General features: G+C 33.7%; 2 protein-coding genes across 5 annotated transcripts in view; both read right to left on the reverse strand.

Annotated features, from left to right (window-relative positions):
- Window positions 1–26: 26 nt before the first annotated feature.
- LOC138318560 (synaptosomal-associated protein 25-like) lies at window positions 27–21,236 on the reverse strand. 4 transcript variants are annotated; one of them, XM_069261025.1, is made up of 10 exons: window positions 21,119–21,230; window positions 19,199–19,371; window positions 17,474–17,599; window positions 14,046–14,087; window positions 12,257–12,305; window positions 8,786–8,903; window positions 8,199–8,336; window positions 7,568–7,712; window positions 7,044–7,142; window positions 27–4,262 (listed from the first exon to the last, which is right to left on the reverse strand). In XM_069261025.1, exons 3-9 carry the CDS (start codon window positions 17,597–17,599, stop codon window positions 7,074–7,076), a joined length of 687 nt encoding a protein of 228 aa, XP_069117126.1. In that variant the 5' UTR covers window positions 19,199–19,371; window positions 21,119–21,230; the 3' UTR covers window positions 27–4,262; window positions 7,044–7,073. The 4 variants fall into 4 exon arrangements, with proteins under 4 accessions (XP_069117126.1, XP_069117125.1, XP_069117129.1 ...); XM_069261024.1 differs by lacking the exon at window positions 19,199–19,371 and having other exon boundaries at window positions 21,119–21,236; XM_069261028.1 differs by lacking the exons at window positions 12,257–12,305; window positions 19,199–19,371 and adding an exon at window positions 12,490–12,538 and having other exon boundaries at window positions 21,119–21,236.
- Window positions 12,545–21,594, reverse strand: part of LOC138318556 (phosphofurin acidic cluster sorting protein 2-like) — a 375,127-nt gene continuing 366,077 nt past the window's right edge. Inside the window, exon 24 of the transcript XR_011207887.1 lies at window positions 12,545–12,694. The gene's annotated coding sequence lies outside the window, so the exon portion shown is untranslated. The remainder of the gene's footprint in view (window positions 12,695–21,594) is intronic.

A 21,594-nucleotide genomic window follows, 5' to 3' on the forward strand; every position in this document is an offset into this window, starting at 1 on the left:
CTAGTCTCAACAGACAATAGATATGATTTTCTGTATAACCAAGTTTATTGATCAAGAAAATGGTGAATCATACATTGAAAAACATAACATTTTAATAAAGTTATAATTTGTCCTTAAAAAGAAAATGTCTGACCGAAAATTGCTGGTCAGTCAAAGCGACATTTCCACATATCTCCCCAAAACATATCTACTCTAATTCTGATCTATTAGGACAATCAAGCAGTATTCATCAAAAGAGAAGAACTGCATTAAAATCAATGTAAGAGTGAATATCAATCACAAATACATGTACATCAAGATGATTCAACTCACTCACCCCTAACACTCATTGAACTCTTCAATTCTAAGGATGGAACAGTTCATTGTTAAATTTCAGGGGTGAAGGAGTTAAAATGGAATGGATCTTTAAATTTTTGTAGACTAGCTTATTGACACGCTTGATTTCGGTCTTCTATTTGTATTACTCCATACTGGTACACCATAAAGACCATGACAGATGGATTTCTGTCAATAATAAAAAAAAACAACATATTTTTGCTATAATGCAAAATTACTTCAGCTATATTCGAAATATGAAGAAATGTCACTTGTTTCTAGTATGTGAACACTAATATTAATAAGTATAATACTCCTTAATGTCACTGTAACTTTTACTTCACAACATTGTGACACGATTTCGTACACTTTTTAATGATTGTGAGCTACCCACCATGTTTAAATGTCAGTACCTCTAATATTGTTCATAAGGTGTGATGTGATCTAGTCACAATTACAAGTTTTAGTACATGTATATTGAAACATTTTAACCTTCATAAACAGACACTGTAAACATTCATATTTTAGGTTTTAGCACAGTGTTGAATATAATAAAGTTTTTAATTTTGATAAACACAATCCTGATAGAATATTTTCACTTACATAGAGTTATCTTCCCCCCTTATAACCAAGTTTTTCTTCTTTACTTTAGTTGGATGTTGGGTTGCTTTTTTTCTCCTCACAATTCAAATGAATTGGCAACATAATTATATTACGGTACTTTTTAACAAGGGCAGACAACTCCACATAGCATTTGAGTCAAAATAAGGATGTTTACAGTGGTATGTTGGACCATAGTACAAAATTGATTCGCCAATGATAAATAATCAATTTACCTTGAAGTGAAAATGCTTCATACCTCGAAGTTATCTTCCTACTGATTCAAATGTTGCTCTATGTAGTTAAAATTACACCTGTTACTCCCCACGCCTCCACGATACCAAGTGTATCATATCATAGAAAAGTCGAGGATATAACAAATCTAACTTTAATTGGATTGAAGTGATGATACATAAAATAACAACACGATTAAGCCATTGTTATATAAGGATGAAGGAATGTGCATTGTTATCTGGAACATCAGGAGTATTATCAGCAGCGGAAGCATGCATGTTTAACAAAGTCGAGAATTACAGTAAATGGGATAAGACATGATTCAGTGAAAAAAACAACAACAAAATGACTTCATATGAATGATTGTGATGAACATGGAATGAGAGCAGAGTATATAATTATATATGGTATAAGGAATAGATGATTAAATTGACCACTACTGTTGTTTTTATCTGTGTAAAATTATCTACCCTGCTATATACATTTAATCTACAAAATCAGAAACACTCCACCGAAAATTTAACTAGGCCAACAAAACACATGTATTACTTGCATCTACAAGACATCAATTTTAAACATCATTGTACAAATTTCAAGGACATTTATTTTGGTATATGCTGTGTTACATTGAATGAAGACCAAGTCTGAATAAGCCATGTAAGATTCCAATGAAGTGTAAACAAAATCCATAGCTCAGAGTTCATGTTCAGAACTGATCATGAACTTACCCTTATCTATTTAATTTTTTCTTCAATTCATTTTTGCCTTCATCTATTGACATTACATGCAATAGTTTTTGTTTTTAAGTTTTTAATTGTGATTGTGACTTATAAATTTAGAACTCGTGAAATACAAATTTGTGAAAAGAGTTTGTTAACATATTCAACCATGTCATTCTAAAATGAACTTTTCAAACAATAGGATATTAGAAGAGTCCAAATTGTGTTTAAGGTTTAATATGTTAAATATAAACAATTTCTTTTATGATTTTGACAAATATTTTTTACATCAAATAAACTTATCAATAATGTGTCAAGTGTAGTGAAATTATTAAGTATTTTTTAAATAACAAATCATCATACATTTTTGAACATTTATTGTTAATTTTAAGTTATAACATGAATTTATCATTTAATTAATCTGCTTATAACATGGGAAATGTATATGCTTAAATATACATGTATTTCAGATGTACCATGTGAAAATATTATATGATAATAATACATATATGAATAAACTTCTCTTTGTGAATATGACTATATGAACACAATTTTTACAGCATAAAACAAGTCTAACTGTTAAGGATAAGAGAGATCACCAATAATGAGGAACCTATAAAAATGAATGCAAAACATTTCAACAGCAAAATGTAGCAAGGAATATCAAATACTTTTTTTTAACAAACTCACATGTCAGTTGAAATAGAAATCCAAAAATTGTACAGATAGAAATAGTTTTTTAATTTTGTTTTGTTCAAATTTTCCCTTAATTTTGGACAAAATATTTCAACACGTACAATTTACAGGAAAGCAAAACAACAATACTGCTGATTATAAATAAAATCTCTGTAATTTGAGCACATACAAGTTAAATCTGTGTATTTTTTATCAGTAAAATTGGCTTTGTTTTGGATCAAAGAGCTAGATAACCAGACCATAAGAATGTACTACCAGTAGTAACACATGATCTGACCATAGCTTTGCGATACTTCAACAGTGGTTACTGTAAACTCAAAGCTTCATAAATTTAGCAAACACATATGTACACACTCTCCCTAACACTCACACACAATTCCATCTTGTATATTTTTAACTGTAATTGCTCTTCCAATAAATAACATAATATGCTAGAAAATTAGAGTTTAATAATATTATCAACTCAAGAAATAAAAATGAGCGACTTTTAATTGATTGGCTGTCTCATAGTCACAGGGATTTGGCAGCATATCCAACTCACCATTATGTACAATAGTGAATAAAAAGTTGGAATTTCATGCCAATCCCGTGGTCACACCTAAATCATGACATCACAACCAATTTTCTACATTGTATACTGTCTAAATCAGCTGTGATCCCCTAAATTATAGGTCTTGTTTTTTTAACAGAACCCATGCTTACTGAATGCTTACATGCTTACAGAATACACTGCGACATCCCTTTTTAGTAACTAAATCTCATAACTATATATTATCAACCAGTTAAAAAAAATTAAACTACTAACCTTTTATTTGGAAAATTAAAAGTACACTATATGAAATTTCATTTCTATTAAATCTTCCATTTTAACCTTTCAATAATAAATAATTCAAGTAATATACATTATATAGCAATACACTTTGTGGAGCTTTTCTCTACTTCTTTAAATGAATGAATTGTAAGTAAATTTCACAGTAAGATTATGATCTTAATTAAAGTTGTTGATTCCTGCAAATTACCTCAAATAATCTTAAAGGCATGCAAATGTGCTTTGAAAAATGAAATAATGACATTCATTTTAGTGCTTTAAACCGCAAGCAAAATTCTTGCATGTGAATAAACTGAAATGAAGAAGTAGGAATGCTTACAAAGCATTTGGTGAAAAATAATAATGCTTATGGTACTCCAAATTTGTTTTCATGACATCTCCCCAAATCCTTATTCATATTTAAATTATATATCGTATCCAGCTCATTATTGTAATTCAACAAAACTCTGAAGTGACATGACTACCAAATATAGATCCATGAAAGTTTTGCTAAAATTGATGCGTAGTCAAATACAATTGATGAAATTTGAAGGGGAGATAATCCTATAGAGAAATCTTGATTTTTTCTGCGGTAAAAGTGAACGTCATCACTTCACACTATATCCCTTACGACTTCTGTGAACACTTTATCTAGATTCAATAATATCACAGACTCCAGGAAAAATCCAATTGAGCTCCATAAACCATTCAGTCTTAGTTTTTCAGCTCACCCACATCAAACCTAGGTATTTCTTTGTTTTTCAAGCCATAGTTTTTTTCAGCACGGAATAAATGAATGTAGTGATTCTCATTGGTCCCTCAATGTCACATGGTCCTTGCATTATATCCATCATATTCGTCCGTGCCAGTACGACCATGTGTGCAAAGTCCTGTAGTACAAATAGTATGATAATGTCTAAATGCATAAAACACAAAACATAATTTTTACAAAACGTAATTTTTACAACAGCAAAACAAACAAGAGGCCCAGAGGGCCTGTATCGCTCACCTGGTTTTTTGTTAGTAATTATCACAAGACTCAGACAATTAGAAAAATAAGCAAAATTGACTCCCAAAGTTTAATTTTGAATCACAACCATACAATGATGCTATTGATACCATACAAATATGCTATCCAATACATAGGTTCAGAGACAAAGCAATTTATATGAAAATAGTAGCCTAATTGACCTTTTGACCTCGCATCTATTGCCGTCTAAGGCCCCGGGGGTCAGCCCTATCATTTGTACAATTTCAAATCCCAACCCTATAAGGATGCTACCATTGCATTATGAGTGCTCTTCCATTCTTAGTTGCAGAGAAGAAGTCGTTTATATGGAAATAGCTAAATTCTTCAGGCCCCCCGGGGGTCAGCCACATCATTTGTACAATTTTGAATCCCCACACTATAAGGATACTACCATTGTATTATGGGTGCTATAACGTGCTTAGTTTCAGAGAAGAAGTCGTTTATATGGAAATAGCCAAATTGACCCCTTTTGACCCCGCCCCTCAGGCCCCCGGGGGTCTGCCCCATCATTTGTACAATTTTGAATCCCCACCCTATAAGGATGCTACCATTGCATTATGGGTGCTATCCCATGCTTGGTTTCAGAGAAGAAGTCGTTTATATGGAAATAGCCAAATTGACCCCTTTTGACCCCGCCCCTCAGGCCCCCGGGGGGTCAGCCACATCATTTGTACAATTTTTAATCCCTACCCTATAATGATACTACCATTGCATTATGAGTGCTATCTCATGCTTAGTTTCAGAGAAGAAGTCGTTTATATGGAAATAGCCAAATTGACCCCATTTGACCCCGCCCCTCAGGCCCCCGGGGGGTCAGCCCCATCATTTGTACAATTTTGAATCCCCACCCTATAAGGATGCTACCATTGCATTATGGGTGCTATCCCATGCTTGGTTTCAGAGTAGAAGTCGTTTATATGGAAATAGCCAAATTGACCCCATTTGACCCCGCCCCTCAGGCCCCCGGGGGGTCAGCCCCATCATTTGTACAATTTTGAATCCCCACCCTATAAGGATGCTACCATTGCATTATGGGTGCTATCCCATGCTTGGTTTCAGAGAAGAAGTCGTTTATATGGAAATAGCCAAATGGACCCCATTTGACCCCGCCCCTCAGGCCCCCGGGGGGTCAGCCCCATCATTTGTACAATTTTGAATCCCCACCCTATAAGGATGCTACCATTGCATTATGGGTGCTATCCCATGCTTGGTTTCAGAGAAGAAGTCGTTTATATGGAAATAGCCAAATTGACCCCTTTTGGCCCCGCCCCTCAGGCCCCTGGGGGGTCAGCCCCATCATTTGTACAATTTTCAGTTAGTAGCCCATAAGGATGCTACCAGCCAAATTTTGTTGAAATCCGACCAGCGGTTATGGAGAAGAAGTCGATTGTTGACGGACGGACGGACGGACGGACGACGGACGACGGACGACGGACGACGGACGACGGACGACGGACGCCGGACGCCACGGTATGGCATAAGCTCACCTTGGTCCTTCGGACCAGGTGAGCTAAAAATGAAAATCTTCTATAAACAACTGAAAATGTTCTCAGCTTCAAAATGAAAATGTTATTGCTACCTGGTATTTGGCACATGCTTTTACTGTATATGAAAATAGCATTTCTCTACATCTAAGAAAAAATAGCAAATTACCGAGAGAAAACAGTGCCAGCACCACAAAAGAGGACGAAAAAGAATGGATGTGAAAGGTGGATGCCTCAGTTGGTAATACTGAATGTGATTCATGCCATCCATACAGATGTGAAAGTGTCAACATGATAATATTCTCAGGTGATTTTCTGTACTCAATCTCTTCATTTCGTTCCCATCAATAGAGTTTACCAAGAGATTTGTTATTCTGCCTTAACTGTCTACTTTAACCATATCCTTCATGAATTTACAGATGCCTCACTTCATGAGCAAGGAGATTTAAATAATCTCCATCAATTTATTTAAAACCAAGTTTATTGGCTAAAAGAACACCTATTATCTCTCTTAGTTGAGATTATCTATTACTTCCCCTAGTTTACTTATTACCTCCCTTAGTTCAGATATCTATTATTTCCCCTAGAATCAGCAGCAAGGTTTATACCTTGTGAAATTTAAAATGATATTTAGCTTAACTCATCATTGAAAACCAAACAAAACAATCTTTTGACTGTTGTAAAGAATATTTTTGAAATAAATGACTTAATACTACTGCACATCTATTATGTGAAACAACTTCAGATAAAATCTGGCTGAAGAAAAAGTTTCTTGTTATGGTCATTTTCCTCGAGCCCTTAAACTAGGACTTTGTCATTCAAGTTATTAATCATGATCTTATTCTATGAATCTGAACAATGTTCTACAAGAATTGATGATGAAAATATTCTACAAATGTAAAGTATATATGGGATTATACTAGAAATATTGAAATCTACTGAAATTTACATCAATTAGGTTTAAAAAGGGAATTTAAAACTTATCAATGGTACAGATTTCACACTGAATTTCCTCACAATGGAATTAAATTTCATTGTTATAATAGAATCTACAAATGACTGGTTAGATAGGACTACACTTGGTTTAGCAGAGGGTGAAAACACTATGGCGAGGCGAGAAAATGGGGAGGAGAGGATTAAGACATGAAGCTGCCTACAAACAAAAACTGGAGCTGAAGAATACAGGTTTAATTTTCCTTCAGGATCTTTGTTGCCCTCTTGTTAGCCTCTTGTATTCGTACTTCGTTTGATGAAGCCTGGAAACAATATAACAATCACTGTTAGCTTTATGTAAAGGGAATAGACTACGAAATGTCTGATATTTAATGTCACTTTTGTCAAAGGTTGGACATTCAATTATTAAACAGAACACACATGGAATGAACTTTGGTGTAAAAAAATGCATTAGGTAGAAAATAGTTCATGTATTTAATTTCAACATTCTTGTGTTTAAATGATTCTAACATCATATCACTTTGGCAAAATAACTGAAACTCTTTTTAAAATAAAGCACTCTTAAATTATGATGCAAATGCTGTGGAATAAGATACTTTTTGGAGTGTAGTTAACAATGAGGAAGGAATAAACACACAGACTAAAGAGTTTGCTTTTGGTTTGCTTCATGGCTAGTAAGCTCAGAGACATTAAGGTGAGACAAAGAAGCTATCGGGAGATGACCTACCTTTGACTGGATCCTCTCCACCTGTCTGTTCTGTGAAGTAATCTCACTACCCATGTCTACAGCCATATTTCGTAGATTACCAAGCATACCACTGACTTCTGTCAAGTTCTGCTCCATTTCTTCCTCACGGGCATCTTTTGTGATTCTATTGTAAACCAAATGAAATTCATATAGCACATGTAGCTCATGCTTTGTGTCTCTTTTGACGGAAGATAAAGTAGTTTATAAGTAAGTCCTGATGACAAAATGCGGCCATTTTACAAGAACACTGACTCCCACAGGTTGACTAGGTTTAGATTGCACTCATTCTGTCAGAGACAATAGACAAATCCTGGAGAAAAACATGGAGATAGGGGCTGAATTGGGATCTAAAGAAGTTGGAGGAGAGAACATTTTCTTCATTCAACATCTTCTCCATGAAATATTCAAATTTTAACATTCTTAATCTAAATAAATTAGTTTTCTGACAAAAAATGCTCTTTAAACTTATTCAATACCCAAAGTGTGCAGTACATGTAATTTCTTAATTTTCTTTTTGAATATAGGTATATTTGTTGAAGGCATTTGTTTCCTCTAGATACAATAACTTGTATAAATCCATCTGTTTGTTAGCTATGTGAAAAGTACTTACACTGGTAAAAAGCTGCCTTGGGGCCCAGCCCCATTCCTTGAGTCTACAATCATACGCGGACCATCTGTATTCACCTTGCCGTCTTCAGAAGACTTCCATATATTTGCATATTCACCACCCTTTTCAAAATTTTTTGTTCTGAAATTAGAAATGTTTCACTGTATGCCACAATCTAACTAATCATCTCTTTCATTAACACTTTCACCCCTGAATTGCATTTAGAGTCTTCTAAATCAAAGACTAGACCATTCCATTATGAAATTATAGGTGTGAATGAGTTAAGTGTAAAGGGATTCATTTGTTATTGATATACCAGATTTAGTTATACTACCAAGTACATTTTTGTCTCCTTTCAGAAATCTTTTTTGGTTCTTGATTATAGTATGAGTACCAGTAGACAACAAAACTGAACATTTACTGGTAAGTTATGTTGCCAACTGCCATATTGTATTTATTCATCAATAGCTCAGACATTTAACAAATTTTCTTCCCAACATGAATTTTGTTTCCAATTCAGAGAGAAAAAGCCCTGTAAAAGTCTTGTGTTTTTGATCCACAAGCCCATGAAAGCTGACTGAATGACTTACTTTTTCCATGGTAACACACACAGACCACAGCATTTCTCCATGCCTTCCAGATTCTTCTCTGCATCCTTCATGTCCTTGTTAATCTGGTCCATACCTTCCTCTATCCGATCCAGCTGTTCTGTAAGCCCATAAATCTTGTCAGTACAAAACATTAAGGCTTCTGACATTTGTTATGTCTAATTGAAACCTTCCTTTATACTGAGTTACCTGCTTTGTCAGCAGATATTGGTAGATAACTAGGATATCATATGTTGAATTGAGTTGTTCTAAGTCAGCAGAACTGTCATTTAACTTAGGGTTAATATCTGAGAGATAAAGTTAATAAAAATCTTTAATTCAGAGTATGTCTGAGATCGTATGCAACTAAGTCATATAATTACAATGGACTAGTTACTTCCAATTTAGAGGGTGTCAAGTTAAGTTGAAAGAAATGAGATGTAACTGAGCATTTCTTTCTAACTATAAGGTTATTTTATAATATTTGTGCATACCAAATAACCAAGGACCATTACATTAAAACCAATGAGGAAGATAATTAAAAGTTTATTTATGATCAGCATAAATTGAGAAGATAATAAATGACATATATTAATTATACATGGGAAAAGCTTATTTTAGTTATCATTAATATATCATACAATAAAATGTGGATATTAAGAGTTTATCAGATATATTCTACATATGTATGTACATACATAGTTCTTATCACATATGTCTGAGTAAGGATCCTTAGAATGAAATACATTAAGGGTTTTATAGATCTAAAAAAATCGGCCAAACTCCAAACTACAGATATATACTGTATATTAAAGGAAGAGATTCTTATTTTGTTGAGGTTATGACGGTATAATGATAATGGAGCCCGTGTAAATTTTATGTAACCGGATAATGGAGCCTGTGTAAATTTTATGTAACCTGGGTTACATAAAACTTACACGGGCTCCATTATCATTATACCCTCATAACCTCAACAAAATAAAAATCTATTTCTTATATTTACAGTTTTTCACGTAAACGAATATTATTATTTATTCTTGCAACAGTTACATATTTTTCTATTGAAATACCCATATTATTTTCTCTCCCGTAATCGTCAACAAATTTGATTGAACAGCTGATTGGAATCGAGTCATTCATATGTTCACACCAAAAGTGGGGTCATGACCCCACCTTGCCACACCAGCGACTATTCGCGTAACAATAGAATCGCTGCATGTGTTGTTCTTTCATTATACACTGATAATAATAATACTAGAAAGCATGGTGATTGAGTCCATGTCAGTGAAAACTGTAAATATACACATATAACAAATCCATTTTCTTTGGGCTGTGGTATCTAAGTGTTAATTAATATATGTCTGGCATTCAACTACTATCCCTCAACCTCTATATTAGGAGTTCATGGATAAAATGGGGCTGTTGCGTATAGTGGTCAATGATTATGGGCAGGAGACTTTCCATCAACACCATATCAGGTTATCCTGGCATGTCCTTCGATGACCAGATATTGTTAAGTAATCAAACTTCCAACTGAATACAGTTAATAAACAGATCATTTTAACATGACTGACACATTCATATTTCATAAAGAATTACACCTGAACAAACTACTGATGACCAGGACCTTAACAACTAATAAATCCCTGTTATTTCCAAATGATTCCTTTCTTGCTATCCATTATTGTCCAAGGCTAGAATGATTACATTCGTTCCCAAGTCTGCAGGGAGTATCTATTTTCTCCAAGTCTCTAATATCATCAATTAATCTATTTTCCCTGATTTCAATAATTCATATGATTTTTTTCACTAACAAATAGCAATATGACTGACACCAGTCAAACAATAATGACAGGCAACATTGTCTGATTTCAGATTTTTCAATGCATGTAAAGATATAAAATACAAAAGATCTAAACTACATGCATGTGAATAAATGTAAACTTTTATAGAAAAAATGGCTGCCCTGGAGCTACAAATTTTGTAAATACATTTTGTACTTGTACATGTGATTTAGTGTTATATTTTTTATTAAAGGTCTAGAGACAAGCAATATAAAACATCCACATATTTAGTTCCTGAAAGACATTCTATTTATATTAATTACTTAAATAATTGACTGAGAGGTATACATCTTTATATGTGTATATAAATCATTGATACTTCAAGAGTTATACTACCAGGTATGTATTTTCTTCATAATCTAAAAGCAGCCAAAAATGATGGTAACCCCTTCAATATTATTTCAATTTTCTATTTTATTACCATAAAAGATGATGTCTGTGAATAAAGAGTCATCTGTCTTAAACCATTAGGGGCTATAGCTATAAATATTTGGGGCATCCATGGGTCAAACCCTTTTTTGTGGCATTCAGACCAACTCCCATTAAGTTGTCAGCCGTCTTTAACTTTGAACTATTAGAACCTATTTTGATATAAATAAGAAATTTTGCATATTAATAAATATAGAAATATTTCCGATACCTTCAGATTAACTTGTAGATACATGCTTTTAGTGTAAGAATAAACATAAATCACTGTGACTAATAATACATATTATACAACAAATCACAAATAATTCACTCAAAATGTGTTAATGTGCAATAATCTGCATTATCAGTGTAACTGAAAAATGCTACCAGGTTGAAAGCCACTTATTTTGGTAACACAACCTGGAGTGACTCCACCTGGTGAGGAATAGACAAAACAAGGGAGAGAAATAGGGGTGGTGAGGAAACAGGTAAAATGCATGCAATATATAAATATTAGGAAAACACCAAGACCTGACCGCTTTAGATCGTCAGCAGTAATCCTTGAACAGAAACACATGTACAGAGTAGTTATAACTAGACTGGGCAAAGAGTATGGGATCTCACATTGGATTTAATGGACACACAAGCAAATCTACCATCAAAATATCTGCAACTTGTTTTCTTATCTACCAACTACCATAATGTTAATGTTTTATGAAACTTATTAGTCAAAGTCATTTTTTTAGCTATGTACTTCATACTTTTTCCAAAATAATATCTTATACCATAGCCAGTGACTCAAACTTAAGCCAGCACTAATAATACAAGTTATGTCAGAAATTGAGTTGTCTCCCCTTTAGTTATACCCACAAATATTATTTAATCCTACAATTAAGCTGCTACACGCTAGCTAGAAATATGTTAATATAAATTAAAAATTTTAGTCTATCATATGACCACACCATAATCTTGGCTAAAAAAATGAAATACTGTAAGCTCCTCAAGAAAAGATCATTGATAAAGAATAATTGCAAAACAAGTATTTTTTTTTTGGATCAGGAATACAGTAAATCTATAATATCCATCATTTTTGAAGTCCAACACCAGTGAGTTTTAAGTGATGCATATGATTCCCTAACCAGTTGGACAGATGACTGCAGTGGTATAGAATCTAGCCAGTTAGTAGGTAAGCAGCACGTACAAGTACAGTATAGGTTCATACCTCCCTGTTCATCCAGCATAACCAAGGTCTTGATGCCAACCTCTTTACTCTATATAAGACACAGAGACCACGATGAGGATGCAAAGAAAAACAATAACGGTTGTAATATAAAATATGGTAAAAAAATGTTTTGCATCTAGCTACATAGAATTCAATGAAAATTAAAAAAAAAACTGCCACAAAAACAAGGTAAATCACGACACAGGTGCATTCCAAATATAGGCCACGCTTACCTCCCTGTTCATCCAACATGACCAGGGTATTGATGCCCGCTTCCTTACTCTAGCAGGCAAAGTGGGAGAAAATAAAGAAATCAATACCATTCCTAATTGTTATTGTTTATTTCCTGTGTTTGAACACAGGCTCTTTTGGTGATCACTAAGCTAAGTGCAATCATATGAAACTTTTCATTGAAAGATATTTTTTTGCATATAAATACTAGGGCTGTTACGAGTACCTGAGTACCCGGTTACGGGTCGGGTTGGAGATGTAACCGGGTCAAAAAATGTGTACCCGGGTACACGTCAAAATAGGACAATTCGTCTGGATGTACGTAAACAAGTCTAGAACTTATATTAAAAGTATTACAAAATCCAACTCATTTGTTTTGTTTTCACTCACCAAGGATGACACTTACCTTATCTTTTCACAACATTTTCACATGCAATATTGTTCCAATTTTTATTTCTCATGACCATCTTTTGATGCGAGAACAATCTACTTGACGGATATGTGCACTTAAATAGGTCACACTATAGTTATATCCGATAACACTAGAGACCATCCGAATGAAGACTATGTCACATGACCGGAAGGACTGGTATATGCTACAGACACGCTGGTTAGACTGACACTTTACGGAAGCTATCTTTACTGAACTCACATATGATTTCATCGAATCTCTGTCTATCAACCGATCTTCCCAAACAGCAAACATAACGTAACCCAATTTGTTACAAAAGCAGTAGATCTGTGTCGAGTACCCGGGTATGGGTCGGGTACTAAAATTCGGGTACCGGGGACAAAATTTAGTACCCGTGACAGCCCTAATAGATACTTATAGGTGATATCCAAAATGTAAAAGTGTTTCACATGTTTATTTTCAAAAGTAATGAGACATTCTAGGACTGAGAATTAAATTTTATATAAATATTATTTATAGAAATATGGAAATCATTTATCACTTCCCAAAACCTGGCAATCGTAAAATTGATCTATTTGGGAAATAAATGTACAATGCTCTTTGATCTAAAGGTAAACTCTGCATATTTAGATATACATTTAGATGTATTAGCACATGTGTAAGCATCAGAAAAGTCAAACCATTTATTGATTTGGGAATAAACCCATCATATGATATCTTTACATCACAGATCTGTAGTTAACACCTGCAATCAATTCAGCATTATATATAATTACTTAAAGAGAAATAATACGGTATTTCATGAAATGTTCGGAGATTAATCTATTTCCTTATTCTATGGAAACTAATTTTTGGGTATTAAAAACAATTCAATCAGTGTACATATAATGCCATACATTTGCATGTTATTTTAAGTTTCCAAAGCATTTTGAATATATTTGTGAAGAAAACAATACAGAAAAGCAAGAAAATAAAGATTTCTGGTTAATCACATGTTCAAAACTACATTTATCAGGTTTTTTCCTGAAAGATTGAGTGAAATTAATGAAATCTGGATAGAAAAAAATTAGCTTTTGTGAATTAATATACATTTAAAATGATAAATATATGTGTATTGTAGATAGATATACAAAGACTTGATCTTACCTCCTCACATAACTGCATCATCCGTCGGGTACTCTCCAGGGACTGAAATATTATAAAAATGTATTAATATACATAATGCACATCAAGTATACTGCATACTTGGCATAAATGTTCATTGGACATTTTTCTCAATAAATTAATCAATTCTATCTTTCTTCTTAAAACTAAACAAGGACATAGTCATTCAGATCCCCCGCCAATGGAGATATCAAAGCTGAAGTAAGTTTGATTGTGGAGACTTACCGGTATGTGTATGAAAAAAAAACAGGAAAAAGGAAGTTGAGCTGTTGAATCAGGTATACAGCCTTGACATTTATATTAGACTATATATACAAAGATTAGTGGAGTTTTGCAAAGTAACATTTACCATTTACCATGATATTTTCAGCAATGCTTCCATGGTAACGGAAAAAGTGCAAAAAATGAAAACCTAAAAATAGCAAAAGGTACTACTAGACCATAAAAAGAATGTGTCTATGAAGTTTCATGGAAATATCTCTGCTGGTTTTAGAGTTGTGGTCCGGAAATGATTCTTACACAAAAATCTGCAATTTTCAGCAATGTTTCCATGGTTACAGAAAAAAGTACAAAAAGTGAAAACCTTAAAATAGCAAAAGGCACTACTAGACCATAAGACTAATGTGCCTATGGAGTTCCGTGCATATATCTCAACCGGTTTTCCAGTTATGCTGCGGAAACGAACCTGGTACAAAAATATGATATTTTCAGCAATGTTTCCATGGTTACGGAAAAAGTGCAAAAAATGAAAACTTAAAAATAGCAAAAGGCACTACTAGACCATAAGAACAATGTGTCTATGAAGTTTCATGGAAATATCTCTGCTGGTTTTAGAGTTGTGCTCCGGAAACGATTCTTAAACAAAAATCTGCCATTTTCAGCAATGTTTCCATGGTTACAGAAAAAAGTACTAAAAGTGAAAACCTTAAAATAGCAAAAGGCACTACTAGACCATAAGACCAATGTGTCTATGAAGTTTCGTGGAAATATCTCAACCGGTTTTCCAGTTATGCTGCGGAAACGAACCTGGTACAAAAATATGACATTTTCAGCAATGTTTCCATGGTTACGGAAAAAATGCAAAAAATAAAAATCTAAAAATAGCAAAAGGCACTACTAGACCATAAGACCAATGTGTGTATGAAGTTTCGTGGAAATATCTCTACTGGTTTTAGAGTTATGCTCCGGAAACCATTCGTACGGTCAGATGGACGGACGGACGGACAGAACCCATTTGTATATCCCCCGCCAACTTCGCTGGGCGGGGGATAAAAATAGAAAGCTCCGGGATCCTTGATAAGTTCATGACACAAAAATGTGCCCAACTTACTCTAGCTTTAAGCCACACTTTACATAACTATCAACAAAATGTAAAATTAGATTTGACCCCCATATTGTTAGTATTTGTAGATGTAGTTGAAATTAAGTAATATGAAAGAATATTTATAATGATTTCCTAATAACTTTGGTACAACAGTTGTTGAAAGTGGATACTAGTAAATATCCACTCATTTTAAACTGGTCGTCATAGAAGCTACGATTATTGCCGAACGGAAGTCGGAAAGTTCATGACCTGTTCTCGGAAAAGTTAGAATAGACGTTATGTAATGATGGTAGTAACATGATGTTCTCGGCAATGACGTTACAATGTTGACTAACTTTGGCTTGTTTGACTAAATGGGACCCACCTAACAATACTCAATATTAATTTGATTTTAATCAAAGGTTTCCGAATCATAATCTTTCATCTTGACTGATGTGCTGTCTCTACATGATTTACAACAGGATTTTTTTCAACATTCTTCTAAATCATGAAAAAAATAAGACAAATATGGATATTGGAACTTTAAATAGCTATATGACTTTATGTCAACCACAAACAACCATAGCTTATACACACAAAAAAATTAAACATTGATCCATTTAAACAATATGTTGACTTCAATTATCGGTAATGTTTCAGAATGTTTTGCCCCATCCCCGGTCCACTGATTTTCAAATGGCACCAAATCTAAACCAAGGGAAGTAACTCAGAAAGGAAGAATGATAATTTCTTGTCACATTGATAATTCTAAATGTTTCTTGTAATGTTTTAATTGTATAAGTTAATAAACTAAAGTCTAATTTTAATGCAAATTGCCAAAGATCTATGATTATTAATTGTTAGAAAAAAAAAGCAAAATTTATCTTTGCTTTTATTTATTGGGTATAATTTTTTATTCAATACTTGCTTTTAATCCAAAACTCATTCACTCTGAATACACACATGAACTCTTCTAAAACAGGGTTTCGAGATACAAAATGGGTAAAGTATAATTTATCGTCTATAAGTACTACTATCCAGTGATTATGACGTCATCATTTGACATGATTTTTGTAACGTCAGGATCACCAGCAGGTGGGACTAATAAATCAAACTTTACCCGGATTGTTTTGGGATCTTGAAACCCCTGTATTACATGTTCATAATTTTTTAGGCTAATTATGAAATAAGAGGTTAGGTGTGAATAAAATATACATCTGTATGTATACTCTTATATCTAAATCACTTGCCTAAGTAAAAAACAATGCGAACATTTTAATTAAATCAAAGTACTCAAAGTACTGCAAATACAACGCAGCAGAAACAGAAAAAAAAAATGAATTTCCAAAATCAAAATATATAAACCATATTATAAAGACTTTAATATCAATTATTTCAAGAGCATTCAACTGATCACAGAAAATACATATGTTTTGTTTGACATTTTTCTTAATTAAAGTTCCTACATGAAAATTACAAAGAAAACAAAAGTCTTCATTTAAATGAGTTTTTATCCTTAATATACTCTTGTTTCTTACGTTGCACATACATTTATTTTGGTAAAACCATGCATATGAGAGAAGCCTTACAAGTTATTTTGCCTTTACCTCAGATCTGTGTTTAACATTCATTTAAAAACATTATTTTAAAGTACACAAAAAGGGCATATGTTTAGTTTACTTTAAAACTCTTATGTCCATAAGCCTTAGATAGTAAGTCCAATTTGAATGATCATTAACAGAGATTATGTAAGTTGGACAGAGGAGTCACCAGCAGGCAACAGTTGACCTAGATGGGCTGTGTATTATATAAAAATCTGTGTATTCTATACACACTGTGTATTCTACCAATCAGAAGGCAGTCTTCCCTTGACTACTGATTGGTCCAAAGAAAAAGTATCCAATGAATAGGGAATTTATGAATGGAAGTTTATGAATGAAATGGTTCAAGAGGTCACCACTAGATGTCATTGTAGGGCAAGTCCTACTCAGTCCTACACATCAATAGTAAACCGGATAGCATTAATACAAACGCTAGTCGCGTTGTATTAGAAATATAATTCAAAATACAAAAAAACTTTCTCATTAAGATATTTATCAAATCTTACATCATCAGTGACTTGGTTGGATTGTGCTTGAATCTCTGCCAGTTCTCGTCGCATGTCATCAGCACTTCCTGACCCAGTAACTCCACCTCCAGCAGGGGCTTCATCAGCCAGCTTATTGTTACTCATCTGTCAAAGAAACAAGGACATAGTCATTCAGATCCCCCGCCATGGAGATATCAAAGCTGAAGTAAGTTTGATTGTGGAGACTTGTGTGTATGAAAAAAAAAACCAGGAAAAAGGAAGTTGAGCTAAAGAAAGATGGAGTATAATTCAAGTAGAGCGGGGCTGCAATTGTTGAATCAGGTATACAGCCTTGACATTTATATTAGACTATATACACAAAGATGGGTGGAGTTTTGCAAAGTAACATTTACCATTTACCATGATATTTTCAGCAATGTTTCCATGGTAACGGAAAAAGTGCAAAAATGAAAACCTAAAAATAGCAAAAGGTACTACTAGACCATAAAAAGAACGTGTCTATGAAGTTTCGTGGAAATATCTCTGCTGGTTTTAGAGTTATGCTCCGGAAATGAACCTGCTACAAAAATATATTTTCAGCAATGTTTCTATGGTTACAGAAAAAAGTACAAAAAGTGAAAACCTAAAAATAGCAAAAGGCACTACTAGACCATAAGACCAATGTGTCTATGAAGTTTCGTGGAAATATCTCTACTGGTTTTAGAGTTATGCTCTGGAAACCATTCGTACGGATGGACGGACGGAGGGAACCCATTTGTATATCCCCCGCCAACTTCGTTGGGCAGGGGATAATGAAACAAGTGGCTAAAGATCAATTTTAATCTGAATTCAAATTATGATATTAAACTTACAATACAGTATCCTCTTGTCAGCCTAGGTTTTATGGGTTTTTAATGACAACCTACATTATAGTCAGAGCCTTTCAGATTATATACTGTTAACACATTTTTTGTTTATGTTATATAAGTACCCCATTACTAGGCTTTTGTGAAATAGCTTAAAAATATCTTATTGGTGTCTCATTCTATCTTTTGGCTACTAGCAAGTGTGGATATTCTGTCATTCAATTGATACAATATTGTAGTGGAAATATATCACCTTTCGACTGAAAATTTTCATTCAGAATCTGAAGGTGATATATTTTATCTGCTATAACAGTAGCGATTCAATATATTGTAAAAAATTTAGAAAATTGTTATAATATTGTACAACATTTGCATGGATTTTTATAAATCATATAGTTTATGATGCTACATAATGTTAAAAATATCCTGTAAATTCATTATTTGAATATATAGTGACTGCATCTTTTATGCTCTATGTTGCATTTATGTACTGGTAATGGTTATTCTAGAATCTGGTTATAGTTATCTAATACCCGGTGTTGTTTACGAGTACTGTGGCTGATCAGCTGATCGTAAAATCAGCTGATGTTTGACTGCATTGTACGGCATGTTAATTGTGTGTTCTGAGAGTTTATATCGTTATTCATTGTAAATGTGAACATGTAATTATGAGAACAAGATGTAAGTGCCACATTGGCTAAGGTTTCGCTAAGTTGTAATGATTTTTTGTATTTACTTGTATTTTATGTAGTTTTGGCGAGTCGTACTAAATTTAGTATCGGCGCCATCTTTGTTGTCATTGACGTCAACAAGGCTGAGAGTAAACATTCACTGGAGAGAAAATGTAAGGTTTTAGATATTGTATAGTAGTTAAGATTAGCTAAGATTGTAACAATACCTTATCAGAAACATAACTGTTCCAATCTTTCTTTCAGTAAAGGTTTAATAGTGCTGTATTGGGCGAAGGTTTGCACAGCGTTCATCTGGTTCCCTCAGTCAACTCTCAGAAATGGCGGAGCGAGTGAACCAGTGACATACTTAGTCATTTGTCTATTTCGGCATGTTTATAAGCTGAAATGTATTTAGATATTGTTTATATCTATTATTATAAGTATCGAAACAATATTTCTGACTAGGAAGGTTTAATAAAGGTTTATTAAGAATGTATTTGTTATAACTATATTGTATAGCGACAGCGTACTCTTTTACTAAGAATTGTATTGGGGAAACGGAATGCTTTGGTCCCTGGGATACGATGTTCCATGTATGGTAAAAGGGGGCGGAGCGAGAGATACGATCGAAGGGTATAAAAGGCGGATTTCCGCGCCGGAGATCAGTTTTGCATTAGATCTGCTCCGGGTCACACAGGTTCTGTGTCGCCGTGGTCAATATTTGGAATTATTCTATTATTATTAGGAAACATTTAATAAGGCAAAAGGCTAGTCTTGTGGATATTAATTCAATGCTATTTACTGTATATTTGGAATAATTTAGATCTCAAGAGAGTCGGTCAGCAGTTGGTGTCATCATTGGGGGCGTGGCGTTTGTACATGTGTTTGTATTGTGGACATTTGGTGTAATCACCGATATAGTTGGCCAAGTGTGGACAGAAGAGGGGAATTGGTGGCATCACCAACCGTTATTGGCATCCTTTAGAATTAACTAGATCAGTTGTTATTTGGAATATATGGCATATTGTTGGAATAGTTAAGATTGATCTGTTGTGTATTCTATAATCATAGTTATGGAGTGATCATAAGAATGTGAGAGTTTTCTGTAAATATAACTTGTTAATTTATTACTGTTTTATCAATAATCAACATTTCTTGTCTTTTATATTGGAGTTACTAGTTGTTCTTGCATTGAGTTTATATTATGAGAAGCTATTGAGATACAAAGTCTCTCATTCTACCAAATATTGACTTATTGTTAGCTGTGACAGCTATTATAAAGTGGAGATAACTGAGCTCCTTTTTAGCTTTTAAGCAGGGGTTTTATTATCTTTCAGCAGAGGCGGTACAAATGCAGTTTTAGGGTCTACTTTTCTATACCAACTGTATGCTATCTAATGTAATTTAGCCTAAATCAGGCGGTACCACAGCCAGGTTCAACAGGCAAAAAGTACCGGGTACTGCCTGATATTGAAACCCCTGTTAAAGGCTGTGTTGACAAGCTTGGGGTGCAGAACCTCTACAGCTATTCCTGGTATTTGGTACCAGCTGACATAGTGTCCTACGTACATCTTCAAGGGTAGTAGTCTGTGACTACGTCTCATTATATTGACGAGAGAATCCGGACGTGACGCGATTGTGCGTTAAAATATTGATGAGGGTTCAGAAAACGCTTTTATCTATATTTTGTGGTATCTATGCATAAGAATTTAATAAAACAGACTACAGTATCACCAAATAATTTGGATCACAGGCCTGTGCAAATTATTCCAGGTAACTTATAGATATATATAACGTTAGGGTGTCTATCGGCCCTCTAATGTGTTACATGTAGCCTACATCAATGCAAATATACCAGTTCGGTCAACAATTTTTGGCCGATTTCACACCAATAGAATTATATTATAGAACATCAATGCGTGTATCGTTACAGAATTGTTATAAATGCTTAAAGACATCGTATTCCTCATTGGAATGTATCAAATTATTAATATGTCGATATCGAACTGAATAAACAATGCTGAGTGTAAGAACAGCCGATCGATCAAATGAAGCTGTCAAAATTTACCAAATGAAATCGACCATTTCTTCACATTTTATTAAAGTACCTACTAGTAATTTAAGATATTTAAAACGATCATACTTACGATTAAATAATAAAAGTTTTTGTGTTGAAGATATATATGATGATATTTACGATTTTCTGGGCTGCCAGATCGGACACCTCTTCCTGCCGAAATATGACGTCACGCAGAACATAATATTTTCGCAGCTACTTCCGGTGAATTAATTATCATTTCAAAGATAAAAATAACTTGACATTTAATTGCAAAGTCAGGCACAATCAAAAATTGAGTGTAAAAGTTTATTTGTCTGATTTAGGAATTAAGACATCTTGATCTTTGCATCAAAATGCCATAAGATATTTTTTCCATTTCCCCATACAATATTATAGGAAAACTCGATTTAGGTCCGCCATCTTACTCTTGAACAGTTAGAGCTGGAATACATTTCATACTCATTTCAGCTTTGTTTTGTGTTTTATTATGTTTAATGCTGACCATAGTTAACTGTTAAACCAGTTTAAAAACAAAATTAAGCTAAGAATACGGGAGGAAAGGTG

The sequence above is a fragment of the Argopecten irradians genome, chromosome 3, assembly GCF_041381155.1.
Source record: "Argopecten irradians isolate NY chromosome 3, Ai_NY, whole genome shotgun sequence".
NCBI lineage: Eukaryota > Metazoa > Mollusca > Bivalvia > Pectinida > Pectinidae > Argopecten > Argopecten irradians.

Coding starts and splice junctions, on each gene's coding strand:
- LOC138318560 (XM_069261024.1), bottom strand. CDS start 17,599: ATGAGTAACAATAAGCTGGCTGATGAAGCCCCTGCTGGAGGTGGAGTT. Junction 7,713..8,198: donor CAAGGCAGCTTTTTACCAGT/GTAAGTACTTTT, acceptor GGTTTACAATAG/AATCACAAAAGATGCCCGTG. Junction 7,143..7,567: donor TGGAGAGGATCCAGTCAAAG/GTAGGTCATCTC, acceptor TATTGTTTCCAG/GCTTCATCAAACGAAGTACG.